Source organism: Dipodomys merriami, unplaced genomic scaffold (assembly GCF_024711535.1).
Source record: "Dipodomys merriami isolate MVZ:Mamm:240054 unplaced genomic scaffold, mDipMer1.0.p SCAF_2, whole genome shotgun sequence".
Lineage (NCBI taxonomy): Eukaryota > Metazoa > Chordata > Mammalia > Rodentia > Heteromyidae > Dipodomys > Dipodomys merriami.
In genome coordinates, this window is record NW_027203381.1 from 20,543,251 (window position 1) to 20,563,438 (window position 20,188).

Here is a 20,188-nt window from a genome sequence, read left to right on the forward strand (position 1 = left end):
AGTAACTCAAAACACACAAGTGTATGATCTTTTATGGATCAGGGGTGGATTCCTTGGGGGCACTTCTCAAGGTCTCTGGGGAGGAAAGTGTGTTAAAGCCAGGGCCGCCATCTTGTCTAAGGCTTGGGGGTCCTCTTCCACGCTCACTGGTTGTTGTCTAAATCAATCATCTTAGGGGTTGTAGGACTGAGGCCTTCAGTTCCCAGGAGTGGTCTACCATCCTCCTCCGTGTAGTGCTTTCCAAAACCTTGCAGGGAACCTTGCAGTCAGGAGGAGGGGAGCTCTTGTGCTTCCAGGCTTCTGGGTCTTCCATCTCTGATGTCTGGAGCCTCTTTGAGAGGGCTCACCTGACACAGGCCCACCCAGAGTCAACTTGTGATTAACACAGGTCATCTGCTTAGGGGCTGTCATTCATTCTCCAAAAATCTCCTCGCCCTCTTGGGAGGTCCTCAGGCCAAGGAGTGTCAAGCACCTTAGAGGAAAACACTGAGGATAGGAGTACACAACAAAGGGAAATTTTTCTTCTGAGTTGTGTCAAGATCCTCACAGAACTTGTATGCCCACTGCACCCATATACACAGCTGGGCCATGATGGAGCTTCCCCTGAGAGCTGCTGGCTGGTGGAAGAGCTGGGTTTGGCAGTGCCAACCCAAGGCACCAAGTACACATTGCGTTGTAATTGCTGGCTCGCCAAGGACCGAGGTGATGGTGTAACCTCCCGTGTCTTTGACCTCCTGGATGCCACAGTGGTGAACATTGGGGTGAAGGTATGTGGATGTGCCTGCAGGTGGGGACCACGGCAGAGAGGGAGAAGTGAAGGAAGTGGGAAGGGAGTGTCAGAAGCCACCACCGGCTAGTACCACTTAGCTAGGAGCCAGGAATCCACACTATCTTTGCTTTTAGCCTGCTGCTGTGTGAGAGCCTCTGGCTCTCACAATGTAGCGAGTATTGTCTATGCCTTTATCGATGGAAAAGTCTGAAAGACAGGAACCCTGAACTCCTTTCCTTGCTGTTGGCCTTGCTAGCCAAATGATCTGGGACACATATAAATTCACAGTGCGGGCCAAGCAGGAGGGAGGCAGGATGTCTGAGTGGCTGGAACCCCAGTATATATAGCCCATTGATGGGCCAAAAGCCTTCAGGTCATAATCTTGCAGACTTCTATTTCTATCTCATCATTGTTAGACTGTTAGAAGGCCCCACCAGTGTAGGTTCGAGGCCACCCCACCAAGGTGAGGAGATGACTAGCCCTGCATGGGTTGTGTATAGAAATAACAAGAATGAGGGGTATCTTCCCCTCTCCTGCAAGAGAGCAGAATTCCACCACACAACCAGCCTCCCCCTTCCCAGACAGATACACCGCGTCGGTGTGCATGCCATTCATGCAGGGCCTCCACCCTGACCTACTTCCCGCCCTCTAGGTGTTTGCATGTGTGCCACCCCCTAGCACACATCACACCCTGCTCGGGGCAGCTGTGCCCCTCCCTGTCTCTAGGCCAGGAAAATCCACATCCACATCCTTGCTATTCACAGAACAAAAGAACATCAGCTTGTCACTTTACAAAGACGCACAGGGCCCTTTGGATTTGACCTTCTCCGCAGGATACTCGCTAGCAGGCCGGAATTACAGGAGACCTGCTTCTGTCTCTTTTTGGATATATTCTGATTACATAAAGAGGGATGCACTGGTTGTGTAAAAGGGGAGAAAGATGAACACAGAGCACAGGGGCTGGTGGAGTCACCAAAGCATTTGTTTTGACCGCTCTATTTCCTGTGTCTGTCTGGATGACAGTGAGAGAGGGTGAGGCTTCTTGTTCCCAGAAGCCTCTCTTTCTCACCCAGTGTGCCCTTGGAGAATGGTCTGCAATGTTCCTGGTAAATTAAAAGCTCTTCATGTTGAGCCAGGAGCCAGTGGCTTGTACCTGTAATCTTAATTACTCAAGAGGCTGAGATCTGAGGATCAGAGTTTGAAGCCAGTTCTGGCAGTAAGGTTCCTGAGGCTCTTATCTCCAGGAAGCTGGAGGTGGAGGAGTGGCAGAGCACAAGATTTGAGCAAAAAAGCTAAGGGACAAGGCTCAGGTCTTGAGTTCAAGTCCTAGCAGCAGCGTGTGTGTGTGTGTGTGTGTGTGTGTGTGTGCGCGCGCGCGCACGTGTGCACACACACACACACACCCCAGCTCTTAATACATTTCTCCACAAGTGTGTCCTGAGTCCTCTGAGGGCCAGGTCTGCACAATACAACCATTTAGTGCTCTAGAGAAGGTTCTAAATACTGCTAGAAAAGCACCACTTTGCACAATAATGTGACCACTGTAATCCAGTCCTCTTGTGTTCTGGGATACGACTCTATGGATGGTGGAGACAAGGTTTATCTGTACAGGGGAGATGGGGCATGGCAGCAATGGGAGATTAGAGGGGCCAGAGACATTCAAAGTGGATGGACAGTCAGCCCAGCCATTGCTGTCTCTCCTGTACCCTTAGTCTTGCTAGTCTGTGGGAACTTGGTGAAAGGGAATGAAATTAAGATTCAGGACCATAAGACATTCTGGAACATTGACATGGGTGCACTCCTTGCCCAAGGCTGCCTCTCAGAGGAAGAGCAAGGTAGGGCCTCAGTGCGCATGCTCCAGTGGACAGAGGCAAAGTGAATTTAGCCCTTTGGGAACACAAGGCAAAATGGTGATCTACCGTGAAAATTGGATAAACAGGCAACTATCCTACTTGAGTGGCTTGAGGTGGCATTCCCTTCAATGTCACCCCAGGGGCACTCCTCACTCAGACCTCAGGGTGTGCGCTGGCTGAAACCGGAAGTGGGGACCACACCGAACCACGGCTGCTTCCGGAGGCTGTACACGTGACAGGCCCAGAGCTGGCATTCATACAAATTGCCTGTGGCTCCCATAACTCTGCAAAGAGTGTTCCTGTTTCACCACAGGGAAGACAGCACAGTGAGGGACAAAGAGGGCATCCACTCAGTGTCAGCAGATGCAGCTCTGAGATTCAAGTGGAGCCCTGGGTGGCTCGTGATACCACTGTCCATCACCATGCAGAGACTCAGAATGGCCAACCCTGGGGCTTTGCTGACCATGGAGATCACATCTGTACAACCAGCACTTGGGAGGCAGGTTGGGGTGTTGGCGTGTGAGACAAGGCTCAGGTCATGCCCCTTTTGTGGCAGGTGCTTTATGAAATGACAGTGTGGACAGGAGATGTGGTTGGTGGGGGCACTGACTCCAACATCTTCATGACACTGTACGGCATCAACGGGAGCACAGAAGAAGTACAGCTGGACAAGAAGAAGGCCAGGTACCCCAAGTGGACTAGCCCTAGACCTTTTGTACATAGCCCTCTACCCTACCCTTCACACAACCTCACTGGGTCTGTCAAACTCCCTGCACACCAACAAACGGGGTTCCAGCCACCACATCTTTGCTCCTTCTGTCTCAACTCCTTTCTTTTTCAAATCTTCTTCCTCCAGGAAGCCTTCCATTGTCATCCATAGGAACCCATGGCTATGGGCAACCCATAACAACTTTCTCCTCCTCTACTTCCTTTGTTCGTGCAATCCTGTGCAGTCCTCAGATCATTCAACAATGTTGCTTCATTGTTCATTTCCTGGCTTTATCTATTGTCCTGTAGCAGTGGAAGCTGTTGACACTAGAGAGGCTGTGCTAAGAAGCAGGGCGGTCTATGTGATTAAATAAGAGAATAGATTCAACTTTTGGGTTGGTCCTAAGTTGGAAATGGGGACAACACAGGGAAACTGGCAGACCCTGCCCCAGTCCTGACCATTCTGAGCCAATTGTGGAAGAGGCCATGTATTCCCCTAGTGCTGCAGAAGTTGTATGTCAGAGTTCAGTTTTATGCATGGCCTGGCTATTGTCCCTTTTCAGCTCAAGTCCAAAGAGTTTCCATCCACCCCCAATTCTCAGATATATTTTTTCCACTTAATTATCTCACACCTACAGTCTACCTTATTTTTAAGATAGCCAAGACATCATTGCTGAAGGAAGGGAGAAAGTGAGGGGAATGGGAGAAAGAGAGGTAGTGAGAGAGAGAGAGAGAGAGAGAGAGAGAGAGAGAGAGAGAGAGAGAGAGAGAGAAAGAGAGAGAGAGAGAGAGAGAGAGAGAGAGAGAGAGAGAGAGCACATGCACACGTTTTCTGGGAGTACCAATATTTCAAAAAATGTTGCTTGAAACCCCAGTATAATAAACACAACCACACTGTAAAATGCTCCTGTTCAAGTGTTTTCTTTTTTGCATAAAGGTTGATTAATTGATCTGGTTTGCAAGCTCAGGGCTTGCTCTTACCCAGGATGGGGTGTTTGGCTTATCTGTATATTCATGTGGTGGAATGATTTACATGTGCCCCTGGAAGACCCATTCTGAGGGTCTACATCTTTTTTACTTCTTTAAAATTTTTGGTAATGGTGCAAATTGAACTCAATGCCTCATGCATGCTAGGCAGGTACTTTTACCACATGAGCCACACTTCTGCCCCGTACTTTTTGCATTGGCTATGTTTGAGGCAGGGTATAACTTTATTCAATCCTCCTACTTGTGCATCCCCAAATTTCCAGGAAGGACAGCCATTGTGTTTCCCACATAGCTGGGATATCAGACGTAAGCCACTGTACTTAGACACTACTTGAGATACAATGCCTGGGCTGCTCTCAAACTATAATCCACTCATCTCCACCTTCACTTACCTAGACTAAAAGGCCTGAGCCACCACGCCCAGAGAGTGTCTGCATTTTGATTGGGGACTGGGCATGTGTCATTGGCACAGCCTGGTGTTGTGTAAGGTGAAACTTTCCTCAAGAAAGGCAGAGTAAGAGGGTAGAGGCTGAAATACACACATACAGAGAGAGAGAGAGAGAGAGAGAGAGAGAGAGAGAGAGAGAGAGAGAGAGAGAGAGAGAGAGAGAGAGAGACAGAGAGAGAGAGAGAGAGAGAGAGAGAGAAAGAGAGAGAGAGAGAGAATTAGATTTATCTGCTGTGACATTCCCTGTCAGATAGTAAAACCAGAACCAAAGGTCAACAGTCACTAGCAACTAACTCAGCTAGACTCTCCCAAGCTAAGCTCCCCAAACTTGAGTAGATTTCTCAGCTCTGTTAATCATAAATGCACACAGTGAGTTAACAAAAGAGGATCATCTGTGTTTGACCATGAAGAACACAGCTAAGACTCGGAGTACTTAGCTCTCACTTGGCAGCACTGGCAAGCTTGCTTCCCACTGGCTGTGGCATACTTTTTTAAATGTGTCTTGTATCCAAGGAAGCATGACAATTGCCATTTGGCGTCATCTCTTCAGGGCCACCTGCACTTCCCCAGAGGCTTGTCAGCAGTGTCATCTGGAATCAGTCACCATTGAAGGTCGAGCTGTACAGGTGGCACCGTGGGAAGAGTAATAAAGATAGAGCATCCCTGAGATGATGAAATCATTCGGCAGAAAAAGAAAATAGTGCTACAAAAGCAACACTACCTTCTCTCTGCTACCACATTACAGTTGTCAGAAAACCTCTCAGTCTGGAGACACGGTGTTCAACTGTACATACCACGCATAGGAAACTGGGAGAGCTATCTTTTAGACTTGGGCAGTGCATGACCTCCCCCTCCATTCATGGTAGCTCTGCTGTGCACAGAATCTCATTTGAAGCTTCTCAGATATGAAATCCTCTTTGACTTTAAAGAGGATTTCATATCCATTTGGTCTCCACAACAGCTGTATGACATTGCAGGGTGAGTGACTACAGGTAAGGAAACCCAGACCCGAGATCAAAACTGTTCCAGATGACTAGCAAATTAAATTAGAACCCAGAACCCATGGCTCAGAGCCATGTCTATCAGTGAAACCTGCTGAACCCAACCTTTGAGAAACTGCAACTGGTGTCCAAGGGTGGGCGGGTAAGGAAGTTTCTGGGAGCAGAGATGAGCTGAGTAAAGACCTCATCTGTCTTCCCTCCTTATCCCAAATCAGGTCTCTGGCCGGAGGCGGTTTCCCTTCTTCACCCTCTTCCTCTTGCCTTCAGGTTTGAGAGGGAACAGAACGACACCTTCATCATGGAGATCCTGGACATCGCTCCTTTCACCAAGATGCGCATCCGCATTGATGGCCTGGGCAGCCGGCCAGAGTGGTTCCTGGAGAAGGTACGGTGCCTGGGCCCCGCCCGCCCTCGCAAGCCACGCCCACATGCTCCCACACTGCCTCTCTCTGCTCCTTGGTGTACCTCATTACAAGGCAACTGTCACTTACGAGGGTTATTACAGGACCCAGCTACATAATCCCATACGCTGGAATGAAGCAGATTGTAGGTTTATTTATTTTTGTCCAGTGGATCAACATGCTGCCAACAGAACACAGTATGATGTGGGTGGAGCCTGAGTTCAGAGGCCTGGCAGTGCTTTCCTGGGTGATGGGAGTTGTAGGGGCTGGGAGAGAAGCTCAGGAATTGAGACAGAGAGGATACAACCTAGTGATGGGCAGGTAGGATGGTGCAAAGCTTCTGATGACCCTGCAACCATGTAGTAGGTGGCTGCCAGCGTTTGCACCTCCTCAATCTCATCCTGGGGAGCCTGAGCCCTCCAGCAGCAGCCTGGCTGCCAGGCTCTCATCAGCATGTGCTGAGAGCAGCTTTGGGCCTGGGATGCTCAGACCTTCATATCTTTCTGCCTATCTTCCCCCACACACATAGCACACAGACATGCCACACAACACACCACACACACAGTCACAGACTCAGTTTCCCCTGAGGAAGAAGGCAAATTCTCCTTGTGGCCTTATTTTTACACTGCTGCTGGCCTTAACCATCTACACTCCCTCTGAAGCAGAGGAGACTCCCAGAAGCTCAGCTTTGTTTTGATGGGAACACGTGATATGAGGTGTTCTTGGTGTTCCCAAGCAAGGTGTGGACCCAAGCCAGAGGAGCACTGCAGAAGCCCCCCGCCAGCCATAGCAAAGACAATAGCTCTATGACGAAGATAACAGTGCCTCAATAAACCTCTATGCCACGTGGCTCTGGGCTCCAACACAGTGGGGCTGATGTCAGACCTCCTTTCTTGGGCAGTGTTAGTGTCCTGTTGTCTCATGACAAAGTGCCTTGGGTGGAGGTGAGGAAGGACAAAAATTGATTTTCACACAGTTCTGGGACTGGTGAAAGGATCTATAGGATTGTCAGGGTCATGATCCTTCTGAAGGCTCTGGAAAGGATCCGTCTCAGGCCTCCGTCCTAGCTCTGGCAGACCTTTCTGGTGGCAGTGTCACACCAGTCTTCATGAAGCACCTCCATGAGTTTGTCTCTGTGCCAGTTTCCCCTGGCATAAGGCATAAAGACTTGAGTTACATTGGATCAGGGTCACCTTAATAACCTCATCTTAACTGCTTGTACCATAGCAACCCTATTTCTAGATGCAGTCATATCAGGACTGCAGGATAGGACTTCAACATACAAATTTGAGGGTGCAGTGCACAATTCTGTAACTCAAAGCCTTCTTCTCATCTGCCTGGGTCAGTTTTCTCTTCTCTCATCCACCCGAAGCCATCTGTCCTGTGTCCCCTTAGGCTCTTCCTCCCTCATTTGGCCAAAAGCAGACTTTTCTTGAGCAACAATATGGTGGCCAGGCCCAGGACAATGTGGTAAACACAGGTACCCTGCTCCAGGTGTCTGAGACTGATGGTGGTTTGATAAGTCTATTTTCTTGCCAGCCAGTAAACATTTCCTATAGACATGATCATATCTCTCAGGAGGATTTTTTAGGTGGATTTTCAATTCCCAAATCCTGTGGGGTTTACAGACAGAGATCTGAAAGATCCGTGGAACAGAGCCCTCTCCAATTCTGAGTCAGAGCTCACACAGCTCTGGATCATCGGGTGGCTGGTTTGGGTAGTGGGTGATGGGGTCAGAGAGGATATATCCACAAGGGTCCCTCTACAGGTCCTGCTGAAGAACATGAACACCGGAGACCTGACCATGTTCTACTACAGAGACTGGCTGTCCCAGCGGAAGGGCAAGAAGACCCTGGTGTGTGAGATGTGTGCTGTCATCGATGGGGAGGAGATGATGGAATGGACGTCCTATACTGTCACAGTGAAGACCAGCGACATCCTGGGTGTGTTGAACCCCCCACTTCTCACTATCTGGGCCCTCACCCTCAAATTGTGGCTCAGGACTTGAGTTCTGGTTGTTTCTAAAATGTGTCACTTTCTGTTGGGACAAAACATTTCATCCCACTGACTGACTGAATTGCTCCTCCTCTGCTCCCTCAGGGAAGTGAGGAGAATGTTTGGGGGGAGGGAAGGTGGTCCATGGCTTTGAAAAGATGTAGGAGCTTGTGTCTTCTCCTCACCTAGGTGCTCATCATCTTGGGTACATCGGTGGGTTTGGACAGTCATTACTGTGTCTTGGCAAGGTCCCTCTGGGGGACCTTGCAGTTCTGGAATTCTGGTGGGATCAACGCAGTGTGTATGGCAAGGCTCTGACTAATTCATGCCAGCTCAGGTACTGCTGGGGAGCTCAGATAGTGTGTCTTTTCACCTGGGGAAATTTCCAGTGGTGATGCCAAAGTCAAGTTGAGAAACACAAAGACTGGCACAGAGGAGGCACTCAGAGAAAGCTCACAAGCAGAAGTACGCCACAGCCTGCCACTTCACCACAGTCCCGCACTCGCAGGGGCCATTGCAAAGAATCCGGCAAACACATTTATACTCCTTCACACCAAGGATTAACCTGTTGGCCACAGTAGCTTATGTTTTCAACAGAGAAACCTTTAGTCAAAGGATTAGAGCTCTCACAGTTGAATCTCAGGCATAAGGGAGGTGGGGAAATCTGGTGGAGTTCCAACTGTTCACATGCTTTTCATCCCTCCTATTCCCTGGTGGATTCCCAGCAACTAATTGCTACATTCATTGGTAACAGTTGGGTGAAAAACTTTACAAGGCCACTTCTTCCAGAAGCACTGATTCTGTGTGTGTGTGTGTGTGTGTGTGTGTGTGTGTGTGTGTGTGTGTGTGTTTGTCTGTCTATCTGTCTCTGTCTATGTGCTGGTCATAGGCTTGAACTTAGAGCTTCACACCCTCATTTGACTTTTAAAAGCTTTTTTCTTTTTTTTATTATCTTTAAGTAGTTATACAAAGAAGTTGCCATTTAATAAAGCACTTTATGAATACAATGCATTTTGATCCATATCTTGCTTTTCAACATTCTCATCCATCCTTTTTCCCCAAATGATTCCTTCCCTCACTCTTCTTGAATTCATAGGGTATACATTGAATTCTTGACTATATTCTCTCCCCTTTTCTCCTTTTCATTTGTCTACCTCTTTCCCCTTGACCTCACCTGCCCCTTTCGAGTACCCATGTCCTGATGTTATTCCTGATGTTTATTTTGCCGTTCTAAGGAATCGCACTATTTGAGTTCTCCCTTGTATTCCTCTTTTAACATTTTTGCTCTCAGATGGCACTCTACCTTTTGAGCCAGATCTCCAGTTCTAGCTTTTGCTGATTGCTTGGGCAGGCTTTAAACCACAACCCTCAGCTCTTAGCCTCCTGAGTAGCTGAGATTATAGGTATGAGCCACTAGTGCCAAGCTCAGCACTAGCTTTTTAACTGAGACCAATACCTCTATTTGGCTTAAGTATATGATATATAACTGTAGCAGAATGTCTGTCAGAGGTAGGCCACAACCTTCCTGCTTCCTGCTCAACCTACCTTGTGCAAGAGACAGCCTGTATTATTAAAGTCAGTATACCTGGCATGGCTTTTAAATTTGGGAGCATTTCCCCAGAAATAGACACATTTTTGTACTAAAAAAACTAAAGTCATAGTTGCTATGACTACAGTTAGAGCCACAGCCTATGTAAGACACAAAGAGAAGGCTGAAGCATAGAATTGGAGACCCAGGAGTTCCAGGACACATACTACCCCTTTTTGAACTACTTCTGGCCTTGTCAATTCTGAACACTGTCCCCACTCCACCCTTGGGTCCTCTGAGGTATCTAGGAGCAAGTTTAGAGCAGGAGGGCTGTGTGTGAGAGCAACTGGTACCCAATACCTCACTTATGCACCCTCAGGAGCGGGCACCGATGCTAACGTGAGCATCATCATCTTCGGGGAGAATGGAGACAGTGGGACCCTGGCTCTGAAGCAGTCGGCGAACTGGAACAAGTTTGAACGGAACAACACGGATACCTTCAACTTCTCTGACATGCTGAGCCTGGGCCACCTCTGCAAGCTGAGGGTCTGGCATGACAACAAAGGTAGCTCCCTGTCAAGGCCTAGGTGGTGAAGGGTAGCCCTTGGCTCTCTCCACAGGTGTCTCTGTCCCCTTTGACAGTATGTAGACACTGCTTACTTAGCAGTGAGGTGGCTGGACAAGGTTGGTGGTCACTATTCAGATGTTCCCATCAGTTTGGGAGCAGGTGCTTCTGGGCTAATGCTACAAGTAGAGCTTAGTTTCTTCTGCTTTCTCCCTGGGTGATGTGGCTTTTTTGAAATCTGCGAATGAATTCTATTTAGTTTAGGCATAAAAAATTTAAGGGAAAATGTGGTTGGCCTAAGGGCTAGGGGTATAGAGCTTGAGTAGCATTTGTAAGGCCCTGAGTTCAACCCTCAGGACTGCAAGAGAAAAAAGGAGAAAAGGAAGAATAAAAGGGAGAGGTGGGAGGCAGGCAAGAAGAAGTGAGCTCACCAAAATCACTTCCCGTGGATGTTCTATAAGGAATTCACCAATAACAGTGAATTTAAGTGTAGCTTCTTCACTGATGACTATCAGCTAAGATATAGGATAGATGCCAAGTGCGAACTTAATCGTTTAATTTCCGAGTTTGTAAGGAGGACTTGGTCACATCTGTAACTGTGATGAAATTCATGTCCTCCACATTGCTTTATCATTTTTCCAGTCTTCCGGTTTCCCTATTTTATCTGGCTTGGGGTCTTCAAGTTCTACTTGACATTTTAGAGTTGAATGGTTTCACCAGCTTCATGCTTGCTGCTCTCCTAATCATCTTCCTTGCCTTGTGTTGGAAGCAGCCTTTGCCAAGCCACCACAGAAGGCCTGCAGCCTTTGCTCAGTCTCCCCGACCCCAGGCTCCAGGGCTTTGTGCAGGTTGTGAAGAAACCCACACTGTTCAGCAACCTATGCATCTCAGTCACTGGTGAAACCCAACTCTCAGCAGCTGCCACCCACTTTCTTGAAAGAGTCAACACACTGTGAGACCAGAGGGCAGAGGGTTTCCTGTCTCTCTCCAAGTCAGGCCAGAAAAGTGAATAGGGAAGAATTTCACAGTGACTAGGATGGATCTCTCTTTTTCCAGACAAGAAGATAATGTCAGGGCCACTTATAGTAGGAACCTCTATTTTCCTAGGTTGTGTACCTTTCCTTCCAATCTAGGAAAGTAGAGACTCTTCTATTTGAGAGTGCTCCAAAACAATAGTCACATTTCAGTAACCAGAGATCCTGTTTGCTTCCAGCAGCATCTAAGTTTCCTCTCTTCTTGTTTTTCTCCTCCTCCCTGGTAGGATCTCTCCTTAGACAAAACAAGCAGTCCAGATCATTCTCTAAAGCCTGACAATCCCCCTCATTTTAATATTGGTATAAGCTGACAAACCAAGTTACAGTAGTTATTCACAGTAAGTGTGTTGTTCTGGAGGTTTAAGTCCATGATAGATTAGCCACATTTATTTGGGCCTAGGGTGAGGCATAAACCATGGTAGAAGTACATGGCAGAGAAAAGCCACTCACATTGGGACCCAGGGAGCAAAGAAAGAAGAAGCTGGAGTCTCATTATCACTGTCAAGGGCACATCTTCAATGACATAATGAGCTCCCATCAAGCTCTACTTCTTAAAGATTCAACCACCTCTTAGTAGTACCAGCCTTTGGGGGACATTGAAGATCCAGACTATAGCAGACAATATTGAAGCCAAAATAAGAGAGAATGAGAAATCTGTGGAGAAAAGACCAACTTGAGGGAAATAAAACAAGGGAGAATCCCCAAATTTGATATGGCTGTTAGATCACAAAATGGAAAGGAAGGCTGGAGAAATTATCTCTATATTTTGTACTTGTAAATTCAAATGTGTTCTGGGAGGAGAGCCTCATCTGAAAGCCTGTTACTCTGAGGAACATCCACCATTCATGAAATCTCAAGAGGTGGTGTCCTCATTCCACACTCCATAGTTCCTTGGACATAAATTTAGCAGTGGAAACAGGAAGCTACATGTTTTTCAAATAGCAAAGCAATTGAGACATTTAAAATGCCCATTTCTTCCTAGTGAACTCCTAGAATACCTTGCTAAGGACTTTTGGTACATGGCCTAACACTTAAGTCAATGTAATAAAGAGAAAAGAAAGGGAGATGAATAGCATTTTGTCATTTATAAATTCAGTGGCGTAAAGCACACAACTGAATGTCTCAGAACATTCTCATAATAAATAGTGTGTGCTTGGCTAGTATGTTGATCCTAACTTTTATATCCAGGATCTCCATAGTCCTGAGCTCTGCTTGGTGGTAACTGGGACACAAAACAACAAACTGTTCTCTAGGCATGAAAATTAGGAAAATTAGAAAAATTCTATAGTTGTATGCATCACAGACAAACTTCTGACCCCACTCTAGACTTTCCTAACCCTTGTGACCTAACTCCCACCATGCATCCTATAGGATTATATCTACCCGTCCAGCTTTCTTATGCTGAAAGTTCACTGAAAGTTCTTATTGTCATACCTTATTTGAACACCCTTCTAGTCAGCATGTTTTTAGGTCCATTTGTCTCCTTTACTTTATCAGCTTCATGAGTTCAGCTGTCTTGTTCTTTTCCTGGTGTCTGCCACATTATCTCTGATATAATAGGGGATATAACACAGTTTAAAAGAATTTAGTTACACTTTTCTTCCAGACTCCTAAATCCTTCCCTGAACCTTCATGCTTCTGTGTTAAGGACCTCACTTTTTTCCAGAACCAATTTTGGTGTGCCTTGGTGCATTAAAAAAAAAATAGAATCCTGGCCATAAACCTCAGGCTCCTAACCAACTTCTTTAACACCAGGTATCTCTCTTCCTAATCACTGATTGTGCACACATCAGTGTATTTCTCGGTTGTCTTGATGCATTTTTCCACTGTGCAAAAACCTCACAGCCAATTAGTTGATTCCTTCTATCCCATCATTGTCAAAATGCTGCAAGAGGAGGGAGGCTGATCAGCACCATGGTCAGTTCCATGCATTTAGATGCTAGATTCTCCCAAGAGCTTGACACTTACTACATGGCTACCATGGATATTAAAGACTGTCTAACGACCTTAGCTCCATGTGACTCTGAAACATAAAGACATTCCAAGTCATTAATATGACTTATGAGCAGCAAGTGGGCTTTCTCATCTTGAGCCAAACTTTGAGTATGAAAGCAGGATCTTATTATTGGTAGATCTTGAGGCTCAACAAGGAAAAGATTTCTGAGTCCTTAGTGGGCTTCCAGAGTTGAGATAGTAGGGTCAGGAGAGGAGTAGAGAATTTGGGGTCCTAGCTTCCTTTTTATAGTAACTTCCAGGGGTGGAAATTTAGATGTTAATATAAGCTGAGGCAACGTGTCTTTAAAGCTGTCTCTTTGCCACATTTTCTTTATATTTAATTCATAATTTTTCTAGCTACATTATTCTTTTCCTTGCATAGAAATTTATGAGGGTAAATAATTTTTGTTTGAGAATCTTCCAGGAAAAGGTTAGGATTCCTGAACAAATATCATAGAAGTCACGAGTTAACTTAAGTCATGGCAATATTCTTTGCCTGAACTTACACTTTCAATATTTCTTGCTGTTGCTGCTTGTTGAACCAGTGGTGCTTTTATGAAAAAAAATTAATCATGTACAAATGTGAAGGAAATAGTAAAATGAACTCCCACTTACCTATCCCCCCAAGTTCAACAATCATTACGTTTTATCACATCAGCTTTAACCTTTTCCATTTTTCTTTTGGTTGCTGAAGGATATGAACTCAAATCCTAAACTTTGTGTCATTTCACCCTACACGTATTTATTATGGTTCTCTTTTTATTTTACTTGTTTGTGCTGGCCTAAGCACTTTCCATTAGCTTTTTGCCTCAACGCTAGCCCTCTACCCCTTGAGCCACAGTTCCACTTCTGGTTTTGGGGGGGTGTTCAACTGGAGATAAAAGTCTCACAGACTTTCCTTCCCTGGCTGGCTTCCAATCGTGTTCTTCAGAACTCAGCCTCCTGAGTGACTAGGATTATAGGCACAAGCCACAAGCACTCAGCTTATGCTTCTCTTTTTAAACAGACATTTTCTTACAAAATTACACCACCATTATTACAGAGAACCACAATATCTTTGTATTATTTACCTTGTACTTCATAACAAATTTCTGCAATATTTGTGATAAGTACATGCCCTCAGTCTGTGTACTTCATACACAGGAAATGTGTGCATTTCTTCAGTGCTATACACTGTAATGATGTGATAGGAAGTACACAGAAGTCTTATTCTTACCAAGTCTAAGATCAGTAGCTGGATTTAGCAGCTGCCAGCCTGATTGCTCCATTGTAAGTTTCCTTCATAACTCTTCATCTAATGTTTCATCCAGTAATGATCAATTAGTTACAAATGCAATTTTACAATTCTGTCATTTCTTATCCACTTACTAACTGGAATTTTTCTTTTAAAAATTGTTCCTGAGGCTATTTGGTTACCATGAAATATAGTTCAAAGAGGAAAATCAAGATGAATGATTAATTATTCACTTTAATTCCAATTATCCAGATAGCATTTATAATACTGAGCAAATTATAACCAGACTGTTTACTTTCTAATTCATCCTGCTCTTCATGCTTTTTTGTGGTTAAATTAAAACTCTGGTGAGTAAAAACAGCCTTTTAACCACAAAATGAGTTGGTATGCTTTATTTCTTGTAGTGTAAGTTCAGAAAAATAAAAAGGACATCAAAAATATCCATTTTAATCGTCAAGTTGTACAAGTGAGAGTATTGGTATGGGGATGTTATTATATTTTCAGTTAGGAGCATTGTAGAGACTGGAACCCAGGTCTGCCAAATCCCAAAGGCCTATTCAAGCTGCCTCTTAGGAAATGTACCTAGGAAAGTGTTTTTCAAAATACAAAGAGTCAGATTCTTATATTCTTTCATAACTAGAGCTCTATGAAGGTTTTACTTCATACTATCCACTGATCTTTTCTTTTGTTCTAAGTTTGGGTGGGGATTAAATGTAGGGTTTATTACATATTAGGCATGAGCTTTATCACTTGAGCTATGCCCATGACCCTGTTAGGTCTTTCTATTGTCTGGTTTGTTTGTTAAATAAGGTCTTGCTAACTTTACTCGGGCTGTCCTTCAACTTGTGATTCTCTTGACTCTGCCTCCCAAGTAGGTGAAATTACAGGTATGTACTATCACACTTGGCCCATCCATTTATCTTGTTGAAGAAATGTAAGTCACCCAGTTGGACCCTTAGCTTGCCAAAGTACATTTTAAATGATATTATTTTTCACTTCATTTGGTAAAGTAAATTTCTCTACCTGGGATAAATCTCTATGGCATGTACTAGAACAAAAAAAAACAAACTGACAGCTCTCATTTAACTTAATACTTCTATTTTCATTGGATGCTAAGTGCATATCCCTACAATACAGTTAACAGGTCAGAAGAGACCATTCCTACTTCCTACAACCTAACTGGAAAAGTCAGACATGCGTGCAAAAAGAGTCATAAAAGAGTTTGGGTGCAGATGTGGACTCAGTAGCAAAGGTTTCCTAAAATCTCTGTGCTTGTGACTGAGACAGTAGACACGGAAGAAACAATGTGGGTCTGGAGATCCCAGAGGGCCTCATGGAGGAGCTAGGAGCTGACCTGTCAAGAGAATAGGTTAGCATAGAGCCATATAAGGAAGAAGAAAATGCCATCTTGTTTGGATAAAAGATTTGGTGACATTCTTCCTTACTGATTGGAATCAAGGGGAAGAAGGCCTAAAATATATAAACACAGAGTTGCAGACACAAAGCCGTTTATCCCACTAGATATGGAAAGCCACTGGGCATCCACAGATGGTATACTGCTGCCAGCCTCACTGCCATTTGGAGTCTATCATCTCCTACTTGGAAAGATTGGGACCCCATGGTGGCTGAGGGTTTCTATGGCTTTTTTTGGAAGTAAATTTTAGGACATCTGAGATAAAACAATCAAGTCTACTGGGACAGGCTATTCCTTTCATGTAGGGCTGTAAATTACCACCACACCCAAAACTACCATCACCATCTTTCTTCCTCATTCTTCCCTATTCAGTCCTAGTGCACACTTGTACAGTAGTAAGCATTTATTGCTTAACATGCTGAGCACTGCTGTAAGCATGCAAGCCCCGGAATATGGTGATGGATAGATCAGACAAACTTCTTGATCTCGTGGGGTTTACAACTTAGGAGATGGAGACAAGACAGACAATACAATATACAAGAAAATAAAATTGAAATTATTTCAGATTGTCAAGTGAGTATATGGTGATTGATAGCAAGTAATTGGGAATGAGGAAACTCCTGTAAATAGAGCCATTAATAAGGACTTTCCCAACAATAGAATACTTGATCTGGCACTTCAATGACAAGATAGCACAGGTATTTAGGACCCAGGGAGAATCACTCCAGACAGAACAGTAAATGCAAACTATGTTTTCCCAGGAAAACATAGTTCGAGGTAAAGAAAGAAGTTCGGTGTAGGTAGACTATAGGAAGGGAAGTTATAAATATTATGGAATGAGATGAAAGGGGCAGAAGCAGATTAGAGCATACAATTTGTACAGTTCTTGGTGAGCACTTTGTGTTTTACTGTGAGAGTGGTTAGAAGTCTCTGAGGACTTTTTATGGAGAAGGGACAACATCTGCTTCATGATTTTCAAAGATCACTATATTGCACATGGAAGGATATTAATCATAGCACTTTGTGCAGGATCAAAAGTCTGGAGAATAGCTAGCTCTCCATCACCAGGGACAAGGTAAACAATGTGTTCAGTATGCATACAATGGAACACTAGGCTGGTAGGATGAACAATGGATAGACATCTTTATTCTGATACTCATTGTCAGTGTGTGCAAAGGCAGAGTGACACGCAGGGTGCAGTGTTTGATATCTTTGAGTTAAAAGAATAAAGGAGGATTCTAAAGAAATTCTCCTAACAGCCATTTCAGATGGTATTCTATTGGTTCACCAGCTTCAGGTATAATGGCTACTACCCAGCTAGTGCTGTCCGCAAAGTTAACCAGGCTGTAATTGCAGGTCTGTATACTGTCCTGCTGTTTTCACTAGCAAACTTCTAGCGACATCACTCTGTCCAGAACTGCCACCTGCATACTGGATAGGTTCTTAGTGGGAGATACTTAGGATAAAAACCTGTCACATAGGCCAACGTAGTCAGCAGAGAGCACAACACAGAGGATCAGTTTTAACTGGAAAAAATAATTGGGTATGGGATAAGACGACCACACACACACACACACACACACACACACACACACACACACACACACACACACACACACACACACACACACCAATACCCCACTGGGTGAGACTAGAGCACTGGATCATGGGAGAAGGACAAAGAAACTCTTCCACTGTACATCTTGCAATATAGTCAAAGTAGATCTTCTTTTACTCCGCCTTCTCTTTACCTGCCTCTCCCTTTCTGTTCCACTCAAAGTTTTTGAGAAAAAGCCTTATCTGAATCCTTTTCAGACTGAACATGCTAAGGCCTGCTAAGGACTTTAATCAGTTCCATGATATGATCAGGAAGCATCCCTAATAGCAGCCAATTTGCAGACTTACAACTCGGACTGGCCCTGATGTAGAAAAAATGAAAAAGCTTTATTGAGTTATAAAACAAGCCTGCAGATAAATGAACTCACTACTCTACATCGCAACAGAAGTGTTCTGAAATTTATCTTGATTGTTTTAGCATTCACTGTTTTCCCCTTCAGTAAAGCTCTATGTTTACCAAAAAGAAGAAAAGAAAGAAGTGCTTTTAAAATGTGGCATAGGGGCTGGGAAGTTGGCTCAGTGGTAGAGCACTTGCCTTGCATGCCTGAGGCCCTGGGTTCGATTCCTCAGCACCACATAAGCAAAAAGAAAAAAGCCGGCAGTGGTGCTGTGGCTCAAGTGGTAGAGCACTGGCCTTGAGCTGAAGAGCTGAGGGACAGTGCTCAGGCCCAGAGTTCAGGCCCCACAACCGGACCAAAAAAAAAAAAAAAAAAAAAAAAAAAATGTGGCATAATGTTAATCCTAACCAGGAGCCTACGTATCTGCCTCCCACAGTGTGAGTGGTTATAAGTCTGTGTCCAAATTTGTGTGCCTCTGTGTGAGGAAAGGCTCTTGAGACCAGAGACAGAACCTCTCTGTAGTTGTTGGGCAGTGGCTGATCCTAGAGAAAGGATGTTTTTATGGAGATGGGGGTTATGAGAAGACAAGGAATGGGAGTAGACTCCTTCTGTGTGTTCTTTGTGAGGGAACCTTGTGGACACATTGTGTACAGCAAATACCATCACCGTAACTCACCAGAGCACTAGAATTTCCCCCTATGAGGGGCTTATTTTGGTATTTGGAGTTCTCAAGGACTTTGAAGAGTGGAGAGTAATGGAAGTCACGCACAGTGTAAAGAACACGCTGCTGTCACAGTAAGTGCACATCGGTTCACACTTGCTAGCTCGGCTATGGTGGGAACACTGCAGAGGGAATCCCTGCCAATTACAACTAAGCTACTCTGTGCTCACGATCAGGCCAAGACTTGTCAAATTTAGCAACACACCCTAACGAAACAGCAGCTTCTATGGTTGTTGAATGGCTCAGCCAAAGACCTCAAAGTCATAACATATTCCTTCCTTCAGCATTCATTGAGAAAGTATGCATCTGGTGATCACAAGCTAGTCATTCGAGGAAAAGCAACATCCAGTGAGACCAGTCCCTGTCCTCCAGTGCCTCTAGCCTGATGAGAAGATAAGGACAAGCCAGGCTGGTCAGAGGGTAGCCAGGAAGATGCAGGGTGCTTTGGGGGTGGAGGAGAGCACCAGATATAGGCCCAGGAAGCAATTGGAGACATCAGTGGGTGCTTTCTGGAGGAGCTGGCACCTGAACTAACTCTGGAAGGATCATGAGCATGAGCTTGTGAAAACCAGTGTTAGAAGAGGATAGAAGTCACTCTTCAGCATTGGGAGTGCCACAAAGGTCTGTTTCTTGGATCAGTGCTGTTGTGAATCAAATGCAAGCTACCCTTTCCTTGTAAAGCATCCGTGTGTTGGAAAGGCTTTCATTGGGGGGGAAATTGCAGTAAGAAACTAACACAGTTTCTTGAGACATGCAAACTCTTAACCAGCCCTCTTAGGGTCCATGAAAGAATGTTACAAAAAGAACTGAATCCTACTGTGTGCTGGTGATTCATGCCTCTAATCTTAGCTACCCAGAAGGCTAAAATCTTAGGATAGTGTTTCAAAGTCATCCCCAGCAAAGGAAAGTCCATAAGACTCTTAATCTACAATTAACCAGCAAAAAGCTGGAAGTGGAGCCATTGCTCAAGTGTTAGAACATCAGCCTTGAGCAAAAAAGCAAAGGGTCAGTGAGAGCCCTGGGCTGGAGAAACCCTCAAGATATAGCTAATCCAGTGGATCAGTTCATCAACAGAAAGGCCCACACAGGACAGGGTCTTTGTCCAGTGCCCCACACTGGACAAAGCCCCACTCTGGATGGGAGGTCTGGATGGGAGAGACCGCACCCTTTGCTTCCTTTATATCCCACCCTGTGTTTCCTCAGGAATATTTCCTGGCTGGCACCTGAGCTATGTTGATGTGAAGGACAACTCCCGAGATGAGACCTTCCGCTTCCAATGCGACTGCTGGCTCTCCAAGAGTGAGGGTGACAGGCAGACGGTCCGTGACTTTGCGTGTGCCAACAATGCGATCCGGGAGGAGCTGGAGGAGACCAGTATGTGGGGAGAAGGCATGGGCCCAGCCTAGCTGTGATGCCTGGGCTAACTCTTCTAGTTGAAGGAGGAGGGCTGGCTGAGGCAGAGGTGGGAATGAGAAGACCCTGGCACAGTTTCAGCTTGAGGGGAACTCTATGTGGAGATGCCTGAGTAGAAATTCAGACAACTTAAAATATTGATGCCAATACTCACAGCCTTGAGTCAT

At 45.2% G+C, this 20,188-nt stretch overlaps 1 protein-coding gene across 3 annotated transcripts in view; it reads left to right on the forward strand.

Annotated features, from left to right (window-relative positions):
* The window catches only part of Loxhd1 (lipoxygenase homology PLAT domains 1), a 135,903-nt gene that overhangs the window by 106,568 nt on the left and 9,147 nt on the right, over positions 1–20,188 (forward strand). For 2 of the 3 annotated variants that reach the window (XM_070028633.1, XM_070028635.1), the window contains 6 exons: positions 582–767; positions 3,179–3,306; positions 6,034–6,151; positions 7,936–8,110; positions 10,070–10,255; positions 19,812–19,982. In XM_070028633.1, the coding sequence (XP_069884734.1) occupies positions 582–767; positions 3,179–3,306; positions 6,034–6,151; positions 7,936–8,110; positions 10,070–10,255; positions 19,812–19,982 (964 nt within the window). The remainder of the gene's footprint in view (positions 1–581; positions 768–3,178; positions 3,307–6,033; positions 6,152–7,935; positions 8,111–10,069; positions 10,256–19,811; positions 19,983–20,188) is intronic. The other variant, XM_070028634.1, reaches the window with a different exon arrangement.